This window comes from Hemiscyllium ocellatum, chromosome 14 (assembly GCF_020745735.1).
Source record: "Hemiscyllium ocellatum isolate sHemOce1 chromosome 14, sHemOce1.pat.X.cur, whole genome shotgun sequence".
In the NCBI taxonomy this organism is placed as follows: Eukaryota; Metazoa; Chordata; class Chondrichthyes; order Orectolobiformes; family Hemiscylliidae; genus Hemiscyllium; species Hemiscyllium ocellatum.
Window position 1 is genome coordinate 15169186 of NC_083414.1, and position 23171 is coordinate 15192356.

The 23171-nt window shown below is 42.0% G+C and overlaps 1 protein-coding gene across 4 annotated transcripts in view; it reads right to left on the minus strand.

The window, feature by feature from the left end:
• Positions 1-23171, minus strand: part of mon1a (MON1 secretory trafficking family member A) — a 60961-nt gene that overhangs the window by 18047 nt on the left and 19743 nt on the right. For 2 of the 4 annotated variants that reach the window (XM_060835394.1, XM_060835396.1), the window contains exon 3: positions 3030-3175. In XM_060835394.1, coding sequence (XP_060691377.1) covers positions 3030-3156 — 127 coding nt within the window. In that variant the 5' untranslated portion in view covers positions 3157-3175. Of the gene's footprint in view, positions 1-3029; positions 3176-13631; positions 13872-23171 lie in introns of those variants that run through there. The other 2 variants (XM_060835393.1, XM_060835392.1) reach the window with 2 other exon arrangements.

The following is a 23171-nucleotide window of genomic DNA, read 5'->3' on the forward strand; positions in this document are numbered from 1 at the left end:
CAGGCCCTTCGGCCCAACAAGTCCACACCGACCCGCCGAAGCGCAACCCACCCATACCCCTACATTACCCCTTGCCTAACACTACGGGCAATTTAGCATGACCAATTCACCTGACCCGCACATCTTTGGGCTGTGGGAGGAAACCGGAGCACCCGGAGGAAACCCACGCAGACACGGGGAGAACGTGCAAACTCCACACAGTCAGTTGCCTGAGTCGGGAATTGAACCCGGGTCTACAGGCGCTGTGAGGCGCTGTGAGGCAGCAGTGCTAACCACTGTGCCACCGTGCCGCCCCTAATGTGAGTTCAAATCCAACCAGAGCAACTGCAAACAATTTAATTCATTAATAAAGTACTAATAATGATTCATTTTACTAATAATTATTCTGATTAGTACACTAATGTCCCTTTGCAGAGGGGAAATGTGACACCTTACATGTGCCCCAGCTATCTCGGAGGTTGACCTTGAAATGGCCTGACAAGCAGCTCATGCCAGCTGCCTAGGGGCAGTTAAGGATAGGCAATAAATACCAGCCTTGCCAAGTGATGCCCACATCGCAAGAAAAGCTTTTTTTTAAAATACCCTGCACCTTGCCCTGACCAAGGCACACTGTGAACAAGAGGGGGCATGTTTTCTAGATATCCTGTTATATTACTGATACTGGCTTCTTCTTTCAAAAAGGGAATAAAGATCACAATTTTGATTCATGAACTGAATTGAAATTCCCAAAACATATCAGTGAGGGTTGAATTCATAGATTCCAGGTCAGTAATCCAAACCAGGATTGCTTATCTAATTGTATATTCACCATACTATCACACCATTCTAGGACTGGGTTTTGGTCAATATTCTTCTATAACTATCTTCTAGAAGATGCACAAGCCATGAATCCATCAGCGTTCAAAACCTTCTGTTTTGTCTCTCCTCTGTAAAGCTTTTTAAATTCTTGATAAATTAGACTTACTGATGCACACTATTAAGCAGAGAGTAAGGAGCCAAGGCACTTTACTTCTACTCACTTATATATTGGACCTGCTTGCACTTGCTCCTTGGACCTTATCTTCTCGGACCAGCCAGTTGAGAGAGGATAAGGGTGTGCACTGTTCAGACAATATCGCTTGTAAGTACTTCTCAAATTCATGTTATGAGTTTGGAACAAAAGTGGTGAACGCACAGATCATTTTACTCGGAAGTAAAGGTGACACAGTGTTTTGTCATAATAGGCGTCTTTTTCCAGCTTGCCAGTCACTTCTATCTCAACAAACAAGAAAATCATGATCTGCAGGATTGGAAAACCCCCCTCACAATATTTTGTCAAGTCAGTGCAGACAGGTGGCAGTGTCAGCATTTCGTGCACTTCTTTCAGATTTTCAGCATCTATGGGGTGGGAGTGGGGGTCGGGGTATAGGGGAACAAGGACTCTTAATATCTACCCTCAGATAAACTTAATTTCCGTCTCAAACTTTTCTGAAGTCTCTCACAACATGGAAGCCGAGAGGAAAAACTTCACCCCTTGCTGATTAAGTGGAAAACTTCCATAGCAAAGGTTTGGGGCAGCCATGGTTCAGGTAGTAGCAATTTGCCTTTAAGCCAGAAGCTGGTGGTCCAAGTCCCAGTACAGGACACAAGCACAAAAAAGTGAAGGCAGTCTCTCCACTGTAACAGTGAAAGAGTGCTACACTTCGGGAGGTACTGTCTTTTCGGATGAAACTTTAAACCAAGGCACTGTATTCCCTCTCAGATGAATGGGAGTGATCCCAAGGCAATATTTCATAGGACAGCAGGGGAAATTTTCCCGGGAGTCGTGGCCATTTGTACCCATTCTTCACCAATAAAAACAGCTTACCACTCAATATTACATTGTGTGTGGGAGCCTGCTGCGTCAAGCGGCTGACGCATGTCTGGAGAAACTACCTGTCAAAATAAAAGGGATCTTAGTCCTTTCAGACAGCCAATGGAGGGGGGGGGGGGGGGAAACAGGACATGCAATACACACACACACACACACACACACACACACAGAGTTAATCCAGAGACCCAGGTAATGTTCTGATGTTCTGACCCTGATTCGAATCCAGCTAAGACAGATGGTGACATTTGAATTCAATTAAAACATGGAAATGACAGCCTAATGATGACCATTAAATCACTGCCATTTGTCAGGAGAAACCCATCTGGTTCACTGTCCTTTAGGGAAGGTAATTGCCATCCTGACCTGCAAGTTCAGACCCAAAACATTGTGGCTGGTTCCTAACTGCCCTCAGGGCAATTAGGGATGGGTAATAAATACTGGCCTGGCCAGTGATGCCCACATCCCTTGAATGAAAAAGCAGTGCACACACAGTAAACATGCCTACCAATACACAAACCTCATGCTTACCTCCAACATCCATGTGGAAAGCACCACATGTTTGTTGGAGGAATGGAAGGAGGGGAAAGGTGACAGAGTTGGAGGGAGGATTTGTTTGATGGGAACTGACAACCAGAACCTCACATTGTCAATGATTTCCACCATGAGATTTTCCTCACATCACGTCCAGCTTGGTGGTTGCTATGAGAAACCTATTGTTACATCATGTGGTTACCTAAAAGGGGCCTGAATGGACCTTAGTCTTTTCTTTTGCAGCAAACGCTCCTCACCTCGTTAACCTGTCTGGATCTTTCAGCAACACCAAGAAATTAAGCAGGAGAGACAGGGTAATGAAGGCCCATTGTTAGAGAAGACCATTGGGTCGGGTCTAAGTGTTGCTGGATCTACTGATCTCAACTGGCTCCAAGTGTGTCTGGGCTAGGGGAGAGAGACAGTCATTGGATTTCTCTGGCTGTAATCAAGCAGTGTTTGTGTGCGCACGCATGTGTATTACGTGCGCTTTGTGCATGAAACATCCTTCAACATTTACCAGCTGCTTCAGTTAAAAGCTTAGAGAGTATTGTTTAACTGTCAGATGTAATGCAAGATCTTAAGGTGACAGCCTTGAATGCTCTCTCTCTCGTTCATTCTTCACTTTACTCTGGAAAGAACTTCTTACCTGGCTCAGTACCTTCCACCAGGCCGGGTGTGGGACTCTCTGATCTGTTACCACGCTGGAGGTCAGCTGGGGCCAAGGAACCATTGACCTCCCAAGGCACCTTCCTGTTGTGAACATCAGCCTCCATTTTCTCATTCCCCGAGTGACTGAAATCAAACAGAAGGAAGTCAGCCGCTAAAGCAAGCGTTCATTTAGATGAACATGAAATTCAGACGCCTGGAAATTAGTAACCTTCAGAGCTTGAAAGGGGAGATTGATGACAATAAGAGAATGGGATCTTGTGCCACCTAAATCCCCCTGTGGCTCATCTCTGCTCCAGCTTGATCCCGAGATCATCAGTTAGATGTTCAATAATTGTAAATATTGTTTTCTTGCAAAATTCCCTGATGTGTACAAGATAAGTCTAATGAAGGAGTTGAGTGGCTAGATAACCCCATAGAGATCAGATTAATCAGGGGTTCAATCTTCGTTCTGGCTGAAGTAGGAACATAGGACGCAGAAAGAATTTAGGAAGTAGCCACTCAGCCCCTCAAGCTTGCTCTGCCATTCGACTAGGTCCTTAGTGATCTTCTACTTCAATGCCTTTTTTGTGCACTATCCCCATATCCCATTGATACATTCCTAGATGTTAAAGATCTTGGTCCACTGTTGTTTGGTATTTACATCAACAATTTGGTTGAGAACATAGGAAGCATGGTAGTAAGGTTGTGGATGACACCAAAACTGGTGGTGTAGTGGCCAGTGAAGAAGATTATCTCAGACTGCAACAAGATCTTGATCAGATGGGTCAATGGTCCATAAGTGGCAGATGGAGTTTAATTTAGACAAGTGAGAGGTGTTGCATTTTGGTCAGATAACCAGGGCAGGGCAGGACTTACACTGTTAATGGTGGGGCCCTGGGGAAAGCTGCCAAACAAAAGGACCTCGGGGAGCAGGTACAAAGTTCCTTCAAAGTGGTGTCGCAGGTAGACAGGATGGTGAAAGCGGTGTTTGAGATGCTTGATTTCATTGGTCAGAGCATTGAGTATAGGAGTTGGGATATCATGTAAGCAGGTACATAGTTCCTTCAAAGTGGTGTCGCAGGTAGACAGGATGGTGAAAGCGGTGTTTGAGATGCTTGATTTCATTGGTCAGAGCATTGAGTATAGGAGTTGGGATATCATGTAAGCAGGTACATAGTTCCTTCAAAGTGGTGTCGCAGGTAGACAGGATGGTGAAAGCGGTGTTTGAGATGCTTGATTTCATTGGTCAGAGCATTGAGTATAGGAGTTGGGATATCATGTTACGGCTGTGCAGGGCATTGGTAGGGCCACTTTTAGAATACCGCATGCAATTCTGGTCACCCGCTACAGAAACAGCTCACATAAATTTACAAGGAGGGGGTCGAGTTATAAGGAGAGGGGCTGGATTTTGTTCCTTAGAAAGTCGGAAGCTGAGGGTTGACCTGACAGAGGTTTATAAAATTATGAGGGCATAGATAAGGTGAAAAATCAAAGTCTTCTTCCAAGGGTAAGGGAGTACAAAACTAGAGGCATTGGTTTAAGGTGAGCTGGGAAAGATTTAAAAGGGACCCGAGATGCAACTTTTTCACAGGGGGTAGTGCGTTTATGGAATGGGCTGCCGGGGGAAACGGTAGGGGCAGGTACAACTACAACATTTAAAAGACGTTTGGACAGGGACATGAATATGAAAGGTTTAGAGGTATATGGACCAATTGCAGGTAAATGGGACCAGTTCAGTTTGGGATTCCTAGTCAGCATGGATGAGTTGGACCAAAGGATCTGTTTCTGTGCTCCATGACTATACATCAATGCCTGTCTTGAACATACTCAATGATTAAATTTGGGTGGCTTGGTCTGCATGGGTTTCCTGTGGTTGCTCCAGTTTCCTCCCACAGCCTAAAGATATGTAGGTTAGGTGGACTGGCCATGCAAAAATTGTCCTGTAGTGTTCCAGAATGTGTAGGCTCGGTGCATTAGCCATGGAAAATGCAAGGCTACAGAGATAAGGTGGGACGCTGTTCAGGAGGAACAAATGGCCTCTATCTGCACTTTCGGGAGTCTGTGATCTCCACACCACTCTGTGATACAGCAGTCCAGATGTTCACCACACCCTGAGTGAAGGAGGACGGTTAAAAAGACGTTTGGCATTCTTGTTTTGGCTATTGCTCAATCCTTTGAGTATAGGAGTTAGGACGTTATATTGGAGTTGTACAGGACATTGGTGAGGCCTCTTCTGGAGTAGTGTCCAGTTCCAGTTGCCCAGCTATAGGAAGGATATTATCAAGCTGGAGAGGGTTCAGAAAAGATTTACAAGAATATTGCTGGATACGAAAGGTTTGAGTTGTAAGGAAAAGCTGGATAAGCTGGGACTTTTCTCACTGGAGCTTGTGATGGTGAAGAAGAGATTATATTGAGGGACCGACACCATCCAATACCTCTTTAGTTTCGAGATGATTCAAGTAAAAAGTTTCATGGTGTCACTTACAGGGGAATTCAAATGCAAATAACTACTTCCAGAATATCTCTGAACATCAACTTTAAAATAAGTAACACCAGATTAGACATAAATATGAGCTCAGACGTGTCCAGTTTTAAACTTATACATCAATGTTCCTTCTCATTTAGACCATTCAGAATCTGCATCAGGATGCCGAGGAAGTGCTGAAATTTCCTCACTTATTCATGCTTGGAAAAAGCATTTGTTCCTTTTACCTTAGTAACATACATTTTTTCTCGTGAATCAGGGAATCTTTTACTTATGAAGACAAGAACAGGTAAATTTTCATATCAAACATCCTCAACATTGGGACAATGTCAAGGCTCGTTCCCACGGTCAGTGCAAATTGGACTAAAATCTTATTCTCAAAGTTTTTTCAAGGAGTACTTATACTTGGCGTCTCCTGTACATTTTTTCTTAAATATAAAGATCAGTCAGGTCGTCCCATAAACACCACAGAATATGGCAGTAATCCTTATAAACGAGGGTCATCACAAGTCTTGAATAGCCAGTATTATTTAAAGAAAGATGGTGATTGAGTCTTGGAGGTTTACTAGATTGATGCCTGAAATGAAAGCGTCGTCTCTTAAGGGAAATCTGGACAGGCTGCACTTGGCTCCAACAGAGTTTAGAATAGTGAGGGGTGACATAATTGAAATATACAAGATCCTGAATGGTCTTGACAAGGTGAATATGGGACGGGTGTTTCTTCCTGTGGATGAGTCCAATCAACCTTTGAAATGTTGGGGATCGCCCCCTTAGGACAAAGATTCGGGATTTTCTTTTTCTCTCAGAGGTACATGTGACTTTGGAACCTGCTGCCTCAAAAAAGGTGGAAGAGCAGTCACTCAACATTTTTAAAGCAAATGTAGCTAGATTTTTATGAGGGAATCAAAGGCAAATCAAATCCAAGGGAATCAAAAGTTATGAGGAATGGATGATAATGGGAACACAAAGAGATCAGTTATGATTTTACTGAATGTAGCAGCAGGATTGATGGGCAGAATGTCCTACTTCTGTTACTAATTGGTATGGTTGTGGATGGAATCCTAGATCTACATTCAGTTCGCTGACCTCAGTCAGCCCTGCACGGTGTCCATCTCGATAACCCTAGACCAGAGAAGGGAAACACTGAACAACCAATCCCCAGAAGTTTCAATCTGCATTGTTCTTCAGTAAACACTGCCAACATTGTCCAGTCAAAAGTAAGCAGGGGTAGACTCACTGCAGTGGAACCAGGGTCAAAAAGCCAGGGAACATTCACTCTTCAAACATGCACAAGAATGGGAACTTGACCAAGGACATTAAGTGAAGCATCATTCAATTAATGAAACATGAAGCAGTAAAGAGACAACACACAGCAAGATCCAATTTTGTGATATATCTACTCTTCCTGTCAGCTGAAAGCCACTGGAGGACTTTTTTAAAAAAATTTTAAAAATATGAAATGCTGGACACTAGGATTGTTTCTGCCAAGGTTGTTCTTCCCAGTGTTGTGGGTTCAAGTCCCACTTGAGGATTTAAAGAAACAATGTAAACTGGCATTTTACTGCAGTACTGGGAGTGTTGCTGCAGGAGCTGTTCTCCTCATAAGATATAAAACATTCTGATCTGGGCTGTTCCATGGCACTGTTTAGAGTGAAACAGGAAATTCTCAGGAAGCTTGGTCAACAATTCTCCTTTAAACAACAAACATTGCCACCCAAAACAGAAACAGCTAAACAGATTTATTAATGTTATTTGCTTTGGGACTTGGCTGTGTGAGATTGCCTGCTACGTTCACCCACAGTTATAGGAGTTCCTCCTCGAAGATAATTAATTGCAAACTAACAATCAGAGACAAAAGGTTCTATAAAAGTACAATTTCTATCTTTATTTTCTGGCTTCAATGGAGGCTGTAAAACATGTTGGTATGTTAATAAATAACCACTTATTATTGCATGTGACGAATTTTCCCCCAATAATTGAAGTTAAACAAATTAATCAATGCCTCAATAAAAACAGAGGTCAGAAATTGGTTTGATAATTAATACATCACAAAAGATCGTCCAGGTTCGAGTTTGTTGACTTGAGGCTTATCATGTGGGAACAGCCTTCAGCATTTAAATCGTCCCTTCAATGTCCCTGAGGGAAATACATTTGCTTAGAATTTGGTTACAAATTCAAATGGCAAGTCCACCCATTGTTATTAAAGAGATCGGTTTTGGATGCACTCTGCCTCAAGAAATAATACTAAAAAGTGAGGCTGTTAAATTGAGCAACACAACAAGTTGAACTTCAAACACCTGCAAACTAATCGGAGAGTGGTTTTTTAAAACTGACTTGGCTGGTGCTAATTGATTTTGTTGTATAATCTATCCTAATATTATATGATATAGTTGGGTAACATAGCATGAGGTGTTGGTTAGCTCAGTTAGCCAAATGGCTGGTTTGCAATAATCCACAGTAATAGAGAGAAAACTCCAAATCTATAAATATTAGACAGTAATCTGCAACAGGAACCCTTTATTCATCATTCCTTGCAGGAACATTTGCTTGATTTCCCTATTCTCTAAAATCTAATAACTTAATTCAGAGAAGGGGTGGAAACGAAAAAGAGTTCTCAATTCATTCTAAGTTTAAAGCTGAGATTATTAAAACTCAGAAAGGCTCCTTCAAACCTTGTGAACACTGCCGTCAAAACAAACTTGCTGCCAGTTTATCTCTATGCTCTGTGGGTATACCAACCCCACATAGGCTGGAGCACTTCAAGATAACAGCCTAGCCATCCTGTGAAAGAATCTTTAAAAACGTAAAATGGTGTTTGGAGTGGTTTTAGAGGAATCTGGTAGTTTCAGTTTCACCATTGCTGAAACTAACTTGTAAATTTGGATTGTGTTACTTACTTTGTATTTCACAACTACCAAGTTGGGATTCAAACTTGTGTCTCCACTCATATAACCATGACCATAACCTCATAGTAAAATTGTATTGATACATTCATCATACTCCTTCATCAAAATAATTGTTATTTCAAATAAAGAAACTTTACAGATGTGTTGGATTCAGTCTTCGCTAATTCTGTCTTCTGTCTCCCAAGGATGACCACCTCAGCCCTCCAGCTCTTTGACCCTCCACCTGTCTTCACCTATCCCCACTTCACCACCCTGTCCCTACCACCCCCTTTATCTGCAGCTCCCCCCACACCCACATCCAGTCCTGAAGCATCGACTTCCCACCTCCAGATGCTACCTGGCCCGCTGTGTTCTTCCAGACTCCTGCCAGCTTACTTTGGATTCCAGCATCTGCAGTTTTTTTTTGTCTCTAATGAGGTTTCAAAAACAGGGTCACACAGCAGCATCAGTGAACATCTCCTTTGAATTACAAATACGCTTCCCAAAATGTGAAACTCCAGTTTTTAATTGCACTCTCCTACGGGTCTAACACTGCACTCCTTTACAAAACCAAGAGTTGGGTAACAAACAGACTTGGGTTGTAAGTCAATAATAAATCAAAACACAAAGAAACTCAGCAGGTGTGGCAGTATCTTCGGAGACAGAAACAAAGTTCATTCTTCAATTCTGTCCAACTCTTCTCCTTCGGGACTTGCTCTTTCCTTCAAAAAGTGCAGCGATTTAGTGTTTAAAATTAGGAGAGGCTTTGACAGAGTGGATAGAGTTTGTTCTGCTATAATGCTACAGTTGGGTTCCTCTGCAATCCCAGGCTATAGAAAACCACTGCAGAAAATAGCACTGTAGAAGATCACTATACCCATTTCGTAGAACGTTCATATTATCCGAACACTGTCCACAATTTGTCAATCGTGTTATAACCAATTACCGTTGATGAAATGCGCTTTATACCAGAGCGCCCTAGACGGAGGAATAGTTTCCACTGGCAGGAAGATCAGAATCCAGATGAAAGATCATTGGCATAAAAGAAGCAAATGAGAGAGGAGGGCTTTCTCTGATCTAGAATGTGTTGCCTGAAAGGGTGGTAATGGTGGAAACAGATTCAACAGTTACTTTCTTTAGGGAGATGTGCAGAGATACTGAGGTCAACTGGATAGCTCTTTCAATGAGACAACACACAATGAGCTAAATGGCCTCGTCTCCACTGTACAATGCTGTTAACTGAAAAGCTTATGAAATAGATTTCTGTCGGTGCCACCTGAGTGACAATCTGTCAGAGAAGAGCACCCCAGCTTTATACCAACAGAATGAAAGTTCACCAGCCTAGTGTTCAGACTAGGGTATGGGAGTTTTGCAATAGTTAGCTCAATGAACAAGACGGTGAGTGTGTGGTCCAGAATAATGTCAACTGGCAGGAGTTCAATCTTTGTTGCAGCTGAGACAGACTTGAGAATTGTCTCTTTGCCTTACCCCATGATGAAATCAAACCATCAGTTGCCCATCCTCGATTAATCAAGGATGCTACAAGGGGAAAAATGAGTACTGCTCACATTATCAGCCTGAGCAGGGGTAGATGAAAATCTACCCAAGGTTCTTTTTAGCCCTAGAGCAGTTACAGCCTGTACTCTCTGGATTTAGAGGATGAGGGTACGACAAACAAAGGTATACAAGATACAAATGCTACAGGAAGGACAGAAAGAGAGGCAAGGCAGTAAGGGAAGTGGCATTTTTGATCAGGGATAACATTACTGAGTTATATATACTGAGTGGAGGGGGGTATATCCAGGGAAGTTATTTGGGTGGAATTGAGAAATAAAGGGACAAACACCTTTTTGGGATTGTATTATAGACCCCTAATAGTCAGCAGGAAATTGAGAAACAAAATTTGTAAGGAGATCGCAGTTATCTGGAAGAACAATAGGGTGCTTATGGTAGGGGATTTTAACTTTCCAAACATAGACTGGGACTGCCATAGTGTTAGGGATTTAGACGAAAAGGAATTTGTTAAGTGTGTACAAGAAAATTTTCTGATTCAGTATGTGGATGTACCTACGAGAGAAGGTGCAAAATTTGACCTACTCTTGAGAAATAAGGTAGGGTAGATGACTAAGCTGTCAGTGGGAGAGCACTTTGGGGCCAGTGATCATAATTCTATTAGATTTAAAATAGTACTGGAAAAGGATAGACTTTGAAGTTGACAAAAGTTGAAGTTTTAAATTGGAGGAAGGTTAATTTTGATGGCATTAGGCAAGAACTTTCAAAAGCTGATTGGGTAAAAGGATAGCTGGAAAATGGGAAGCCTTCAGAAATGAGATAACAAGAATCCAGAGACAGTGTATTGCAATTAGGCTGAAAGGAAAGGCAGGTAGGGAATGCTGGATGATTACAGAAATTGAGGATTTGGTTAAGAAAAAGAAGGAAGCATATGTCAGACATAGACAGGATAGATTGAGTGAATCCTCAGAAGAGTATACAGGCACTGGGAGTACACTTAAGAGGGAAGTCAGGGGGGCAAAAAGGGGACATGAGTTAGCTTTGGCAAATAGGGTTAAGGAGAAGCCAAAGGGTTTTTGCAAATACATTAAGGCCAAAAGGGTAACTAGGGAGAGATTAGGGCCCCTCAAATATCAACAAGGCGGCTTTTGTGTGGAGCCGCAAGAGATGGAGAGATACCAAACGTGTATTTTGCATCAGTATTTACTGTGGAATAGGACATGGAAGATATTGAATGTAGGGAAATATACAGTGACATCTTGAAAAATGTCCATATTACAGGGGAGGAAGTGCTAGATGTCTTGAAACATATAAAAGTGGATAAATCACCAGGGCCTGGTCATGTGTACCCTAGAAATCTGTGGGAAGCTAGGGAAGTGACTGCTGGGCCCATTGCTGAGATATTTGTATCATCGATAGTGACAACTGAGGTGCCAGAAGACTGGAGGATGGCTAACGTGGCGCATTATTTACCAAAGATGGTAAGAACAAGCCAGGGAAATACAGACCGGCGAGCCTGATGTTGGTGGTGGGCAAGTTATTGGAGGGAATCCTGAGGGACAGGATGTACATGTATTTGGAAAGGCAAGGGATAGTCAACATGGCTTTGTGTGTAGGAAATCATGTCTCATGAACTTGATTGAGTTTTTTGAAGTAACAAAGAGGAGTGATGACAGCAGAGCGGTAGACATGACCTACATGGACTTCAGTAAGGCATTCGACAAGGTTCCCCATGGGAGACTGGTCAGCAAGGTTAGATCTCATGGAATACAGGAATAACTAGCCATTTGGATACAGAACTGGCTGGAAGATAGAAGACAGAGGGTGGTGGTTGTTTTCAGACTGGAGGCCTGTTACCAGTGGAGTGCCACAAGGATCGGTGCTGGGTCCACTACTTTTCATCATTTATATAAATGATTTGAATGTGAGCATAAGAGGTATAGTTAATACGTTTGCAGATGACACCAAAATTGAAGGTGTAATGGACAGCGAAGAACGTTACCTCAGATTACAACAGGATTTTGATCAGATGGGCCAATGGGCTGAGGAGTGGCAAATGGAGTTTAATTTAGATAAATGTGAGGTGCTGCATTTTGGGAAAGCAAACCTTAGCAGGACTTACACACTTAATGATTAGGTCCCAAGGGAGTGTTTCAACATAAGGGATAGAAGATTTAAAACATAAATGAAAATTACTTCTCTCAAATGTTCATGAATGTGGGGAATTCACAACCGCAGAATGCAGTGGATGCTGGGACATTGAGTAAATTTAAAGGGGAGAAAGACAGATTTTTACTTAGTAATGGGTTTAAGTATTATCGGAGAGCGAGCAGGATATTGGAGTTGAGAGTGAGATGGGATCTGCCATGATTGTATTGACTAGAGAAGCAGGGTCGAGGGGCTGAATGGCCTACTCCTGCTCCTAGTTCTTATCTTCTTATTACTGTGTGGTTTCCTCCAGTGCCAACATAGATGGTCACTTAATAGCAGTGGCTTGTCAATGGGTTAAATGTCTTATCTTATTGTAGGCTGCTGCCAAGCAGACTTCAGATGCTTCCCTCACAAAGAGGAAATTAGTTGACTATAAATATAACTCAGAAGAAAATCTGCCCATGCATATCTGAGAGCAACATCAGCTATCTGGATGGCTGTGGTTTGAGCTTGGGAACATTATAGGACATATAATTTCCTTCATTTCCTGAAGAAGGGCTTATGCCCGAAACGTCGATTCTCCTACTCCTTGGATGCTGCCTGACCTGCTGCGCTTTTCCAGCAATACATTTTTCAACATTAAATGATATGAGGATTAGGGGGTGTGTGTGTGTGTGTGTGTCTTGTGTGTGGGCATGCACACGCATGTGTGTGTGTGGTAGCCATTCAGAATATAGATGACACTTCCCCATGTCAAGAACCTGCACATGGGGTCTTTTAATGCAGCAAAGTTGTTACATTACAACTCCCTCATGGTTGTCCCACTCTTACTAACTACCACACGTAAATCAGAAGGATTTACAGATTGATTAATGGCCATTAATCAACAAACTTTCCAGAGACATCAAGTCTTGAGGTGGGAATTGAACCTGGAGCTTCTAATCCAAAAGTAGTGACACAAACTTCCTCTGAAAAGCAGGGAGGGTGGGCACTTATACAATTACTAAAATAATAGGTTGGAAACTATATTCTTTTGATCTTACATCACAAGCAGCTGGAGTGAGACATTCTAGTCCGGGTTTATCACCTCAGTTCCTCTTTCCAACATAATACTGGTGACTATAAGGCAAGCAGTATGCAACTTGATTATTTTGAAGAAGAATTTCCAAATGCAGATGCTTTAACCTCTTGACTTCCTATCCAGATAGACGGTTGTAATTGCAAACTAATAACACGCTGAACACCGGTAACTGTGAGAACACAATCCCAAGCATGTACTGTCCAACCCATAGACAATACTGCCTCCTTTAATTCACAGCCACATGCAGATTAACACCTTGGACTTTTTGTCTTTACAAACGCGTAAAAAAAAGGCTTTACGATGGAACACTAGTGTTGACCTAAATGCACCTGGAATTTATACCTATCATTTTATATTAAACAGCAGTACTGATCATGTCGTAAGCAACACGATAGATATTTAAAGGAAACTTTTGTCCGCATTATTGGTCATTAATCCCCGATTATATCCTTTCACAACGCAATCAATGTTTCTATTGTCACAAACCTGCTTAATCTTCAGGCCTTTTATTTGCAGATTCTGGCAGGAAGGGCTGAGGGTTGATCTAAATATGTACATACATGCTCTTGGCTATTTTCTCCCGCACTCCGGGATCTTCTCCTCCAGTCCCTCGCTGTGTTTTTTTGTTGTTGTTTGAAATACTGTTTCTTCCCTGAGGACTGCGTTCGAACCTTTACGATGTGTCCGAGAGTCCACAAGGACGTCTGATGCCCTCACGGAAACCTATTCCTTGCATCAGAAAGGTCAAAGCCGGCTTCGCAATGAGGAAGAACCAGCCTCCCTCCCCCTTGCTGCAGCAGCTTGCTGGGACTTGTAGTTCACAGCCGAGCAAGCCTGAGCAACACCCAACATTCTCAACCTATCCGCTTCCACCCCAGAGAACTCAACTGTGTGTTCTTCAAATTACAGCCAGCCATGTGACTGCAAAATCAGGAAACACGTTTTATCCCCCACACAAATAGTGACAAATTCAGAACTGTCTGTCCCAAAAACCAACTAGAGATTCCTACACAAACATAACAACAAAGTGCTGCAGAAGCTACATATAACTGCATTTCTCACTCTCCACAGAGGCTGCTGAGTTGCTAGCCAGCAGCTTTTGTGGTTTTGCCTGATCTAACTCGTGCTCCTAATCTTAAAATATCTGATAAATCACTAACCACGTGCAGTCAGGAATTCCTGAGATTGGATATGTTGGAGTTATTACATTTAGAGAATAAATAGGAATTTGCCACACAACCCAGCCATGCATTTTCTGCTTGTATGTTTTTGGAGTACAGAAGGTCACTAGTAACCAGCAACCGCAAATAGGAAGCCAACATGCTTGTACCCACTTCTCAGGAAAGGTCACTCAACCCAAAACATTGACTCTGATTTCTCTTCAGAGATGCTGCTAGATCTGCTGAGCTTTTCCAGCAATTTCTGATTTTGTTTCCGATTTACAGCATTCATAATTCTTTCGGATTTTGTGTTTGTTTCCATGATGGATGGAAGGCTGTATCCAAATGGTTCCTCAATACACAGTCCCAAGTCGACAAAACGTCACATTGAGAGCTCATATGTGGGAAATTCACACCTAAGTGATTTGTTTCTCTTTCACTGACTGTTGCTTAGGTGGCCCGGGTGGCTCAGTGGTTAGCACTGCCGCCTCACAGCACCAGGGATCCAGGTTTGATTCCACACTGTCTGTGTGGAGTTTGCATGTTCTCCCCGTGTCTGTGTGGGTTTCCTCTGGGCACCCTGATTTCCTCCCACAGTTCAAAGATGTGCTGATTAGATGGATTAGCCCCAGGAAATAGAGGATTACAGGGATAAGGGGGGTGTTGTGTCTGGATGGGATGCTCTTAGAAGGTTGGTGTGGACTTGATGGGCTGAATGACCTGCTTTCACACTATAGGGATTTTATAATGTTCCCTTGCTTATTGGAATGGATTTTGATGTCTAGCCAGATAAATGATGAAGTAACCAGCCACTCAAACTGTACAAGACTACTGCAATATTAAGGTGTCATAATGGCATTGTTGGATTTTCGTAAGGTTTGTAGCTCAGGTTGAGGTTTAGGGTATAGGTTTGCTCGCTGAGCTGTAGGTTTGATATCCAGACGTTTCATTACCTGGCTAGGTAACATCATCAGTGGCGACCTCCAAGTGAAGTGAAGCTGTTGTCTCCTGCTTTCTATTTATATCTTTCTCCTGGATGGGGTTCCTGGGGTTTGTGGTGATGTCATTTCCTGTTTGTTTTTTGAGGGGTTGATAGATGGTATCTAGATCTATGGGCATTGTTGGATATTGTTAACTGTTTAAGGAGCAGTTGGACAGACCTGAATGATACAATTAGTGGGGGAGATGTTTTACTGTATTCTGCATTCTGTTCTATTACACTGATGTATGGTATGATTCGGGTAAAAAATGAGGTCTGCAGATGCTGGAGATCACAGCTGAAAATGTGTTGCTGGTTAAAGCACAGCAGGTTAGGCAGCATCCAAGGAATAGGAAATTCAACGTTTCGGGCACATCACCTGGATAGCATGTAAAACAATACTTTTTGCTGTATCTCAGTACATGTGACAATAATAAAACCAAATCAAAATATATTACTAATGCTCATTAAGCACTTGCTGGGATGGCATTATTGAAAGGTTTAATGAAATTTTGAAGAAATGTAGAAACAATCTATGTCAGCTTCCACAATCAGAGTTATTCTTGGGCTATCTATTTAAAAGACCCTGCCCAACACAGAGATGCACAAACATGCCAATTCAGAGCAGGAGTAGACCACTCAGCCCCTCAAGATTGGAACCTCAACTCCACTTGGGTCTGCTTACCTCCAATGGCCTTTGTATCCCTTGTTAATCAAGAATCTACCTCCTTATGCCTTGAAAAAATTTCAATGACCCCGCCTCCATGCTGTCTGAGGAAGAGCTCCAAATACTCTCAACCCTCTGAAAGAAAAGAAATTCTACTCTTTTCCAACGTAAATGGAAGCTGTCTTAGTTTGAAACTGACCCTCAAGTTCTCATCTCATCACAAAAATTCCAGCGTCCTCGGTCAATTGTTCTGCATCAAACCATGTCTTGAGAAAGGAAAAATGTGCACTTGGAAAGCATGCACTAATCAGCAGAGATAACGGAGATAAAGATTTAAGGAAAGACAGTGGTGTCATGGTATTGTCAAATAACTAGGCATGGATTTGAATTGGGGTTGGTGAAATCTGAAATAAATAAACAAGGCATTTTAAAAAAGCTGGACTAATGGAGTCCTGCTGTGCTTTTCCAGCAGCACACTTTTTAAATCTGATCTCCAGCATCTACAGTCCTCACTTTCTCTCAGGCCATGTAATCATTGTTGATTATCATGAAAAAAACTGATTTCCTAATGTCCTTTAGGGAGGGATACCTGTCAAACTTACCCAGTCTGGCCCACAAGTAACTCTGGACATACAGAAATGTGAGTGACTTCAAATTGCCCTCAGAAATGACATAGAAAGCCATTCAGCTCAAGGGCAATTCGGACTGGGAAACAAATGCTGATCACGCCAATAACACCCAGATCCCAAGTAACAGCCACCAACCTCATAGTCCTGTAACCCCACACTGTCCGGTGTTACCCCTTACTCAAAATTCACAAACCTGATTGCCCTAGTCAACCCATCATCTCTGTCTGCTCCTGCCCCACCGAATGCATCTCTTCATATCTTGACACCATCCTGTAGCCCTTGGTCCAGGAACACCCCACATGCATTTTGAGATACCACCCACACCCAACCATCTCCTCCACGACTTTCAATTCCCGGCCCAGGACATCTCTGCAGAAGTTCCTCACAGTAGTGCCCTAGGCCCAACCATCTTCAGCAGCTTCATCAATGACCTTCCCTCCATCTTAAAGTCAGAAGTGGAGATGTTTACCAATGATTAGATAATGTTCAGCACCATTCACAAATCCTCAGATACTGAAGCAATCCATGAGCAAATGCAATAGGATCTGGACAATATCCAGGCTTGGGCTGAAAATTGACAAGTAACATTCATGCCAAACAAATATCAGGCAATGACCATCTCCACTAAGAGACAATCTAATCACTGCGTCTTGACATTCAAGGGTGTTAGCATCACTGAATCCCATCAACATTCTTGGGGTTATCATTAACCAGAAACCCAACTGGACTCACCACATCAACACGTGGCTACAAGAACAGGTCAGGACAAGGATATACTCCTGACTCCCCAAAGTCTGTTCATGATCAACAAGGCACAAGTGTGATGGAATACTTTCCCCCCTCCCCCCCTTGCCTGAATGAGTGCAGTTCCAATGATACTCAAGAGGCTTGACACCATCCAGAAAAAAGCAGCCTGCTTGATTGGCAGTACATCCAAAAACATCCACTTCCTCCACCACAGACACAGACACTCAGTAGCAGCAGTGTGAACTATCTACAAGATGCACTGCAGGAATTGATTAAAGATTCTTAGGCAGCACTTTCCAAATCCATAACCATTTTCTTCGCGAAGGAAAAGGACAGCAGATATATGGGAACACCACCATCTTTACGTTTCCCTCCACGCCACTCATATTTCCAAGCCATTCCTTCACTATCACTGGGTCAATATCCTTGAATTTCCTCCCCAAGGGCATTGTCAATCTACCAACAGCATGAGGACTGCCACATTTCAAGAAGGTAGCTCACCAGCATGTCAAGGGTAACTGTGGTCAGGCAGCAATGCCCACTTTGCGTGAGTGAATTTTAAAAAAACCCTCTTTAACCTCTCTTTGGCATGCTTTTGGATATCTTCCTTAATGTCTCCTGTTTGACTCAAGACTTTTTTGTCTCATTACACAACCATGAAGTATGCCTTGGGCCATTTCTAAGTCAAAGGTACTTGTTGTGTATAAGTTGTTATTTATTCCCAACTTGGATGTTCTTGGATGTATAGCTGTCTTTTGAGTGAGATGCGTATGGCACAAGAAACAGACTTTCCTACTCTTTTGTCTTTGTATATTACAATTCCTAGATACTGCATAAAGAATGGAAACAGAGAGAGAGTATGTCAATCCACTAATATTATCTTAGAAAACTTCTTATAGCTTGACTATGGACAAAGATGTAGCAGATGGAATTTTTTTTGATATTAAAGCACTTTGGAGCTCCTTCAGACTCAGCTTCAGTGTGAGCTGGTTGTAGCTAACTTAGAGTCACAGAGTTGTACAGAACAGAAATAGTCTCTTTGGCCCAACTTGTCCATGCCGACCAGATATCCTAAAATGATCTAGTCCCATTGGCCAGCATTTTCCCCAACTCTCTCTTAAACCCTTCCTATTCATATACCCAACCAGAGGCCTTTTGAATGTGTAATTATACCCACCTCCACCACTTCCTTTGGCAGCCAATTGCATACACGCACCACCCTCTGTGTGAAAAAGTTGTCCCTCAGGTTCCTTTTAAATATTTCCGCTCTCACCTTAAAGCTCTGTCTGCTAGTTTTGGACTCCCCCATCCTGGGGAAAAGGCCTTAGCTATTCACCCTAGGCATGCCCCTCATGATTCTATGAACCTCTTTAATGTCACTCTTCAGACTCCAATCGTTCAGGGAAAATGACCCCAGCCTATTCAGCCTCTCCCTAAATCAAACCTTTCACACCTGGCAACATCCTGTAAATCTTTCCTGAACCCTTTATAGTTTAACAACATCTTTCCTATAACAGAGACGAGAATTGAATTTAGTATTCTAAAAGTGGCCTCATCAATGTCCTGTGCAACTTCAACACCATGTCTCAAATTCTATACTCAGTGCACTGACCATTAAAGGCAAATATGTCTAATGCCTTCTTCATCACCCTGTCTAACTGTGACTCGACTTTCAATGAACTTTGCACCTGCACCCCTACATATTTTGGTTACTTCCAACATATCTTGAAGAATTTATGGCATCCTATTGTGACAGGATGTGACAGACATAGTCTGAATAAGCATCCTACACAGTTGTAACTGGAAACAGTAATGGAATGAATAATGTGAAATTTCCGCTTTTGTATATTTTGACTAAATCCAAAATAGCATTAGTCTTTTCCACCAGAGGAGATTTACAAATATTTTGAATATTGATTGACGTGTATTTTTGAAAACAGATAGATGCTTGCAAGTTAAAAAGAAGTGTTTTAGTTTCATCCTAATTAGTTCTATTCCACTACCTGGACACTGGGAACTCATGTGACTCTGAAATTGTTGACACTTAACTGAACAAGATAACTTTGAAATTCAGCTGTATTCAAACCACTTTTGTTGCTCAAGGCGGTGGTTCAAAACTGTCTCCCCCCGGGTAGCTAGAGATTGATCATCTCTAATGCTGGTCTCATCAGCACTATCTATATCGATCCAAATGTGGGGAAATGTGAGATTATGCACTTTGGTAGGAAAAACACATCTACGTTCAGCAAGTAATAGGGAAGGCAAATGGAATGTTGACCTTTATTTCAAAGAAAATGGAATATAAACATAGCGAGGTATTGATAAAGCTATACAAGGTACTAGGCAGACCACAACTGGAATACTCTGAACAATCTTTGGTCCCTTATCTAAAGGAGGAGATACTGGCAGTGAAGGCAGTCCAGAGAGGAATTTCTAGGCTGATGCCAGGTATGGAGAGACTGTCTTATAAAGAGAGGCTGAGTAGGTTGTGCCTACACTACTGGAGTTTAGAGGCAATATACAAGATTCTTAGGGAACTTAACACAATAGTTACAGGAAGATTGTTCCCCATATGGAACAGCCTAGGACCAGAGGGCATAATCTCAGAATAAGGGAGCGCCCATTTAAGAGAGGGGTAAGGAGGAATTTCTTCTCCGAGAGGGTGGTAAATCCATGGAATTCTTTATCATAGAGGGCTATAGTGGCTGAGTCACTAAGTATATTAAAGGCTGGGATATATACATTTTTAATCAGTATGGGAATCGAGGTAGTGGGGAACAGGCAGGAAAGTGGAGTTGTGTCTGATCAGATCAGCCATAATCTCACTGAATGGTAAAATGAACTTAGTGGCTGAATAGCCCACATCTGCTCCAGGTTTTATGGTTTTATGAATGAGGACAGATCTTGCTGCCTCACAAGGGAAATGAGGAAAGGAAATCTTAGGATACATTTTGTGAATACATCAAGTAGGTGTCAGATCTTTCAAATATTCCTCCCTTGCTTTGGTGAAAAGTTAATCACCTAGAGGTGCGATTATGCAACTTTCTGGTAGCCATCCGTTGGACAGGTGGGGTATTGGGGTCAATGACTTTGCTCCATGTTCTCAAGCTATATCAGCCTGTACAGGACTGTTCAAGAAGCAGGCAATCGGACTGTTCTTATACCTGATCACATCATCACGGTTCTTCAAGGCTCTTGCCAACCTGACTTCCAGATTGTGTTTTTTGCCATTTGGTTACATTCCTAGGGCAAGTGGAGACTATGTAAATACTGGAGGATGGATGGATGGATTATTACACTAACATCATGGCGAAACGTGAAAAATTTTGAAATTAATACAAACAGATCACATCATCAGAATTCACAATTGTTATATGGACACTAAAATAAAAATAAAGCATAAAATAACAAAAGGATTGCATAATTATGATCATTTCATCATGCAGATCGTTCAATACCTTACAAGATACAGGTCTCCTTCACTTTACAAAATACAAATGAAAGATTCCCTGCAGGTCTGTATTTTGCAATCAATTTCATGGAGCATACATTTCCAGGTTGAATTCATTAAGTTCTCAATTACATACTAATCGTGAGTTTTGTAAAGTTGGGGATTGGGTGTCCCACAGTCTATTTATTCCAAACCTTACTTTTGCAAGTATGCCTTTTCTCCTTAACTCTAATGAGCAGGAAAGATCTGTATCAATGAATATTAATGTTCAATGTTCTAGAACCTCAAGTGGAAAGGATCAGTTCTAAGTAAAGTCAAGCTTCAATTCTACACAATACACTAGACTTGTTTTCTGACAGCAGACTCTTAAATCTGCCATTCTGTCTGCCCTTATCCTTGAACAATGAAGTACCCTCATTGACTGAAGCTTCTAAGTCCTCTTTCTGCCAGGTCTCCCAGCACCAAGACGCATGTTAAAATCAATTGATGGAAAAGGAATGAAAAGCACATTCATGAACAATTTGAAATTTGTGAGTATGTGTTACTCTCCTCCAATTTCACAACAACATGTAATGAATATTTATCCTTTTCGTCCTTTGCTTCCCTTACATTGAAGGCAGACTCTAGTTCTGGAAATAAATACACCCTTTAACATTTGTGGGATTTTATTTCCTGTCCTTCACTAATTTGTGTTTGATTTTCTCAGATTGCTCTCTTCTTTTGACTCTTTCTGGTGTCTACAATGGGGCCTGAGATACTACATTTCAGCAGGAGACAATGGTGTTGTGGTTATGTCACTGGAGTAGGAATCTACAAGCCAAGTTAATCGACCAGAGGCACAGATCAAATCCTGCCAAGGGAGCTGGTTCCACTTCTTAAATGATTAAAATCTAGTATGTGAAGCTATTCTCAGGAATTGTGACTGTAAAGCCATCATCAATTATCACAAAAATCAATCTGTATTTCACTTAAGGAAATCTGCCATGCTTACCTGATGAATCCAAACCCACAATAATGTAGTTGACTCTTATGTGCCCTTGTGGGGGAAAGTGAGGACTGCAGATGCTGGAGATAAGAGCTAAAAATGTGTTGCTGGAAAAGCGTAGCAGGTCAGGCAGCATCCAGGTAGCAGGAGAATCGACGTTTCGAACATGAAACGTCGATTCGCCTGCTCCTTGGATGCTGCCTGACCTGCTGCGCTTCTTCAGCAACACATTTTCAGCTCTTATGTGCCCTTTCAAATCACCCAGTTAAGGGCAATTAGGGATGGGCAATAAATGGTGGCCTTGCATAATGAGGCCCACATCTCATGAAAGAATAGGTGAATAAAATAAATTACCACGATAACATTCTTTATTCGGAGTTGTAGATTAGAGGTTAACATCCACTTCAAAGGGCTGAACGCATAATGGAGACTGAAGTAGGTATTGGTGTGGTGATGATGGGCAAACAGCTTTCCTGTTTATTATTATGTTAAGCCCCATCTGCCCTTTCTCAGTTGGACAAGATCTCATGGCACTATTCAAAGTATAACAAGAGAAATTTTCATACATTTAAATTATTTCATGGATGTAAAACAATTAAGAGCCAACCCATGTTGCTGTGGGTCTGAAATCACATCTAGGTCAGAACAGATAAGGTCACTATAAACAAGATGGCTTTCTTACAGCTATTAGCAGTTGCTGACACAGTCACAATCAATGAGAGTTGCTATCAATTCCAGATTTGCAGATCAAATACAAATTCCACTAAATGCTGTGGGAAGATTTGAACCTATGGCTCCAAAGCATTAGTATGGGTCCCTGGCTTGCACATCCTCTGATGTTACTACATCACTATTTCCCCATTGCTCTACAAGTGCCATTACTGAAGTAGATTATTTGATTGTTGTCGTTCATTATTTGTGGGACCTCACTGTGTTGGACTGAGCCATAATTCTTGCAATTCAACACTTCAAAAGCATTGGATTATTTTCATCCCGAAGCAATGGAAATGCAATATTACAGTTTTCTCAGCCTGTAGTTTTTCAGTTAAGTTCTTCTTTGTATGTGAGTCAGGCCTGTTGGTATAAGTAGACTCGCAGCTGTCAGAAATGTCATATTAAACCCAATTTTACCTACATTCACTGTTTACAGAGGTGCGCGGATGACTCCCATTTCTACTTCACAACAGCTCCCCCAACTATTGCATTGTTACTTCCAATTAAATATATGGAAGACAAACACCATTATTTTCAAGCTCTGTTCCCCCAGCTGCCAATGCTGTTTCTTCACCTTGGCAACTGTCTGAAGCAAAACACATCCCTTCACAAGTTTAGTCTCATATTAGACCCTGAGATACCTGATCACCACTAGGATCACTTTTTCCACACCTACAACATCAACCAACTTTAC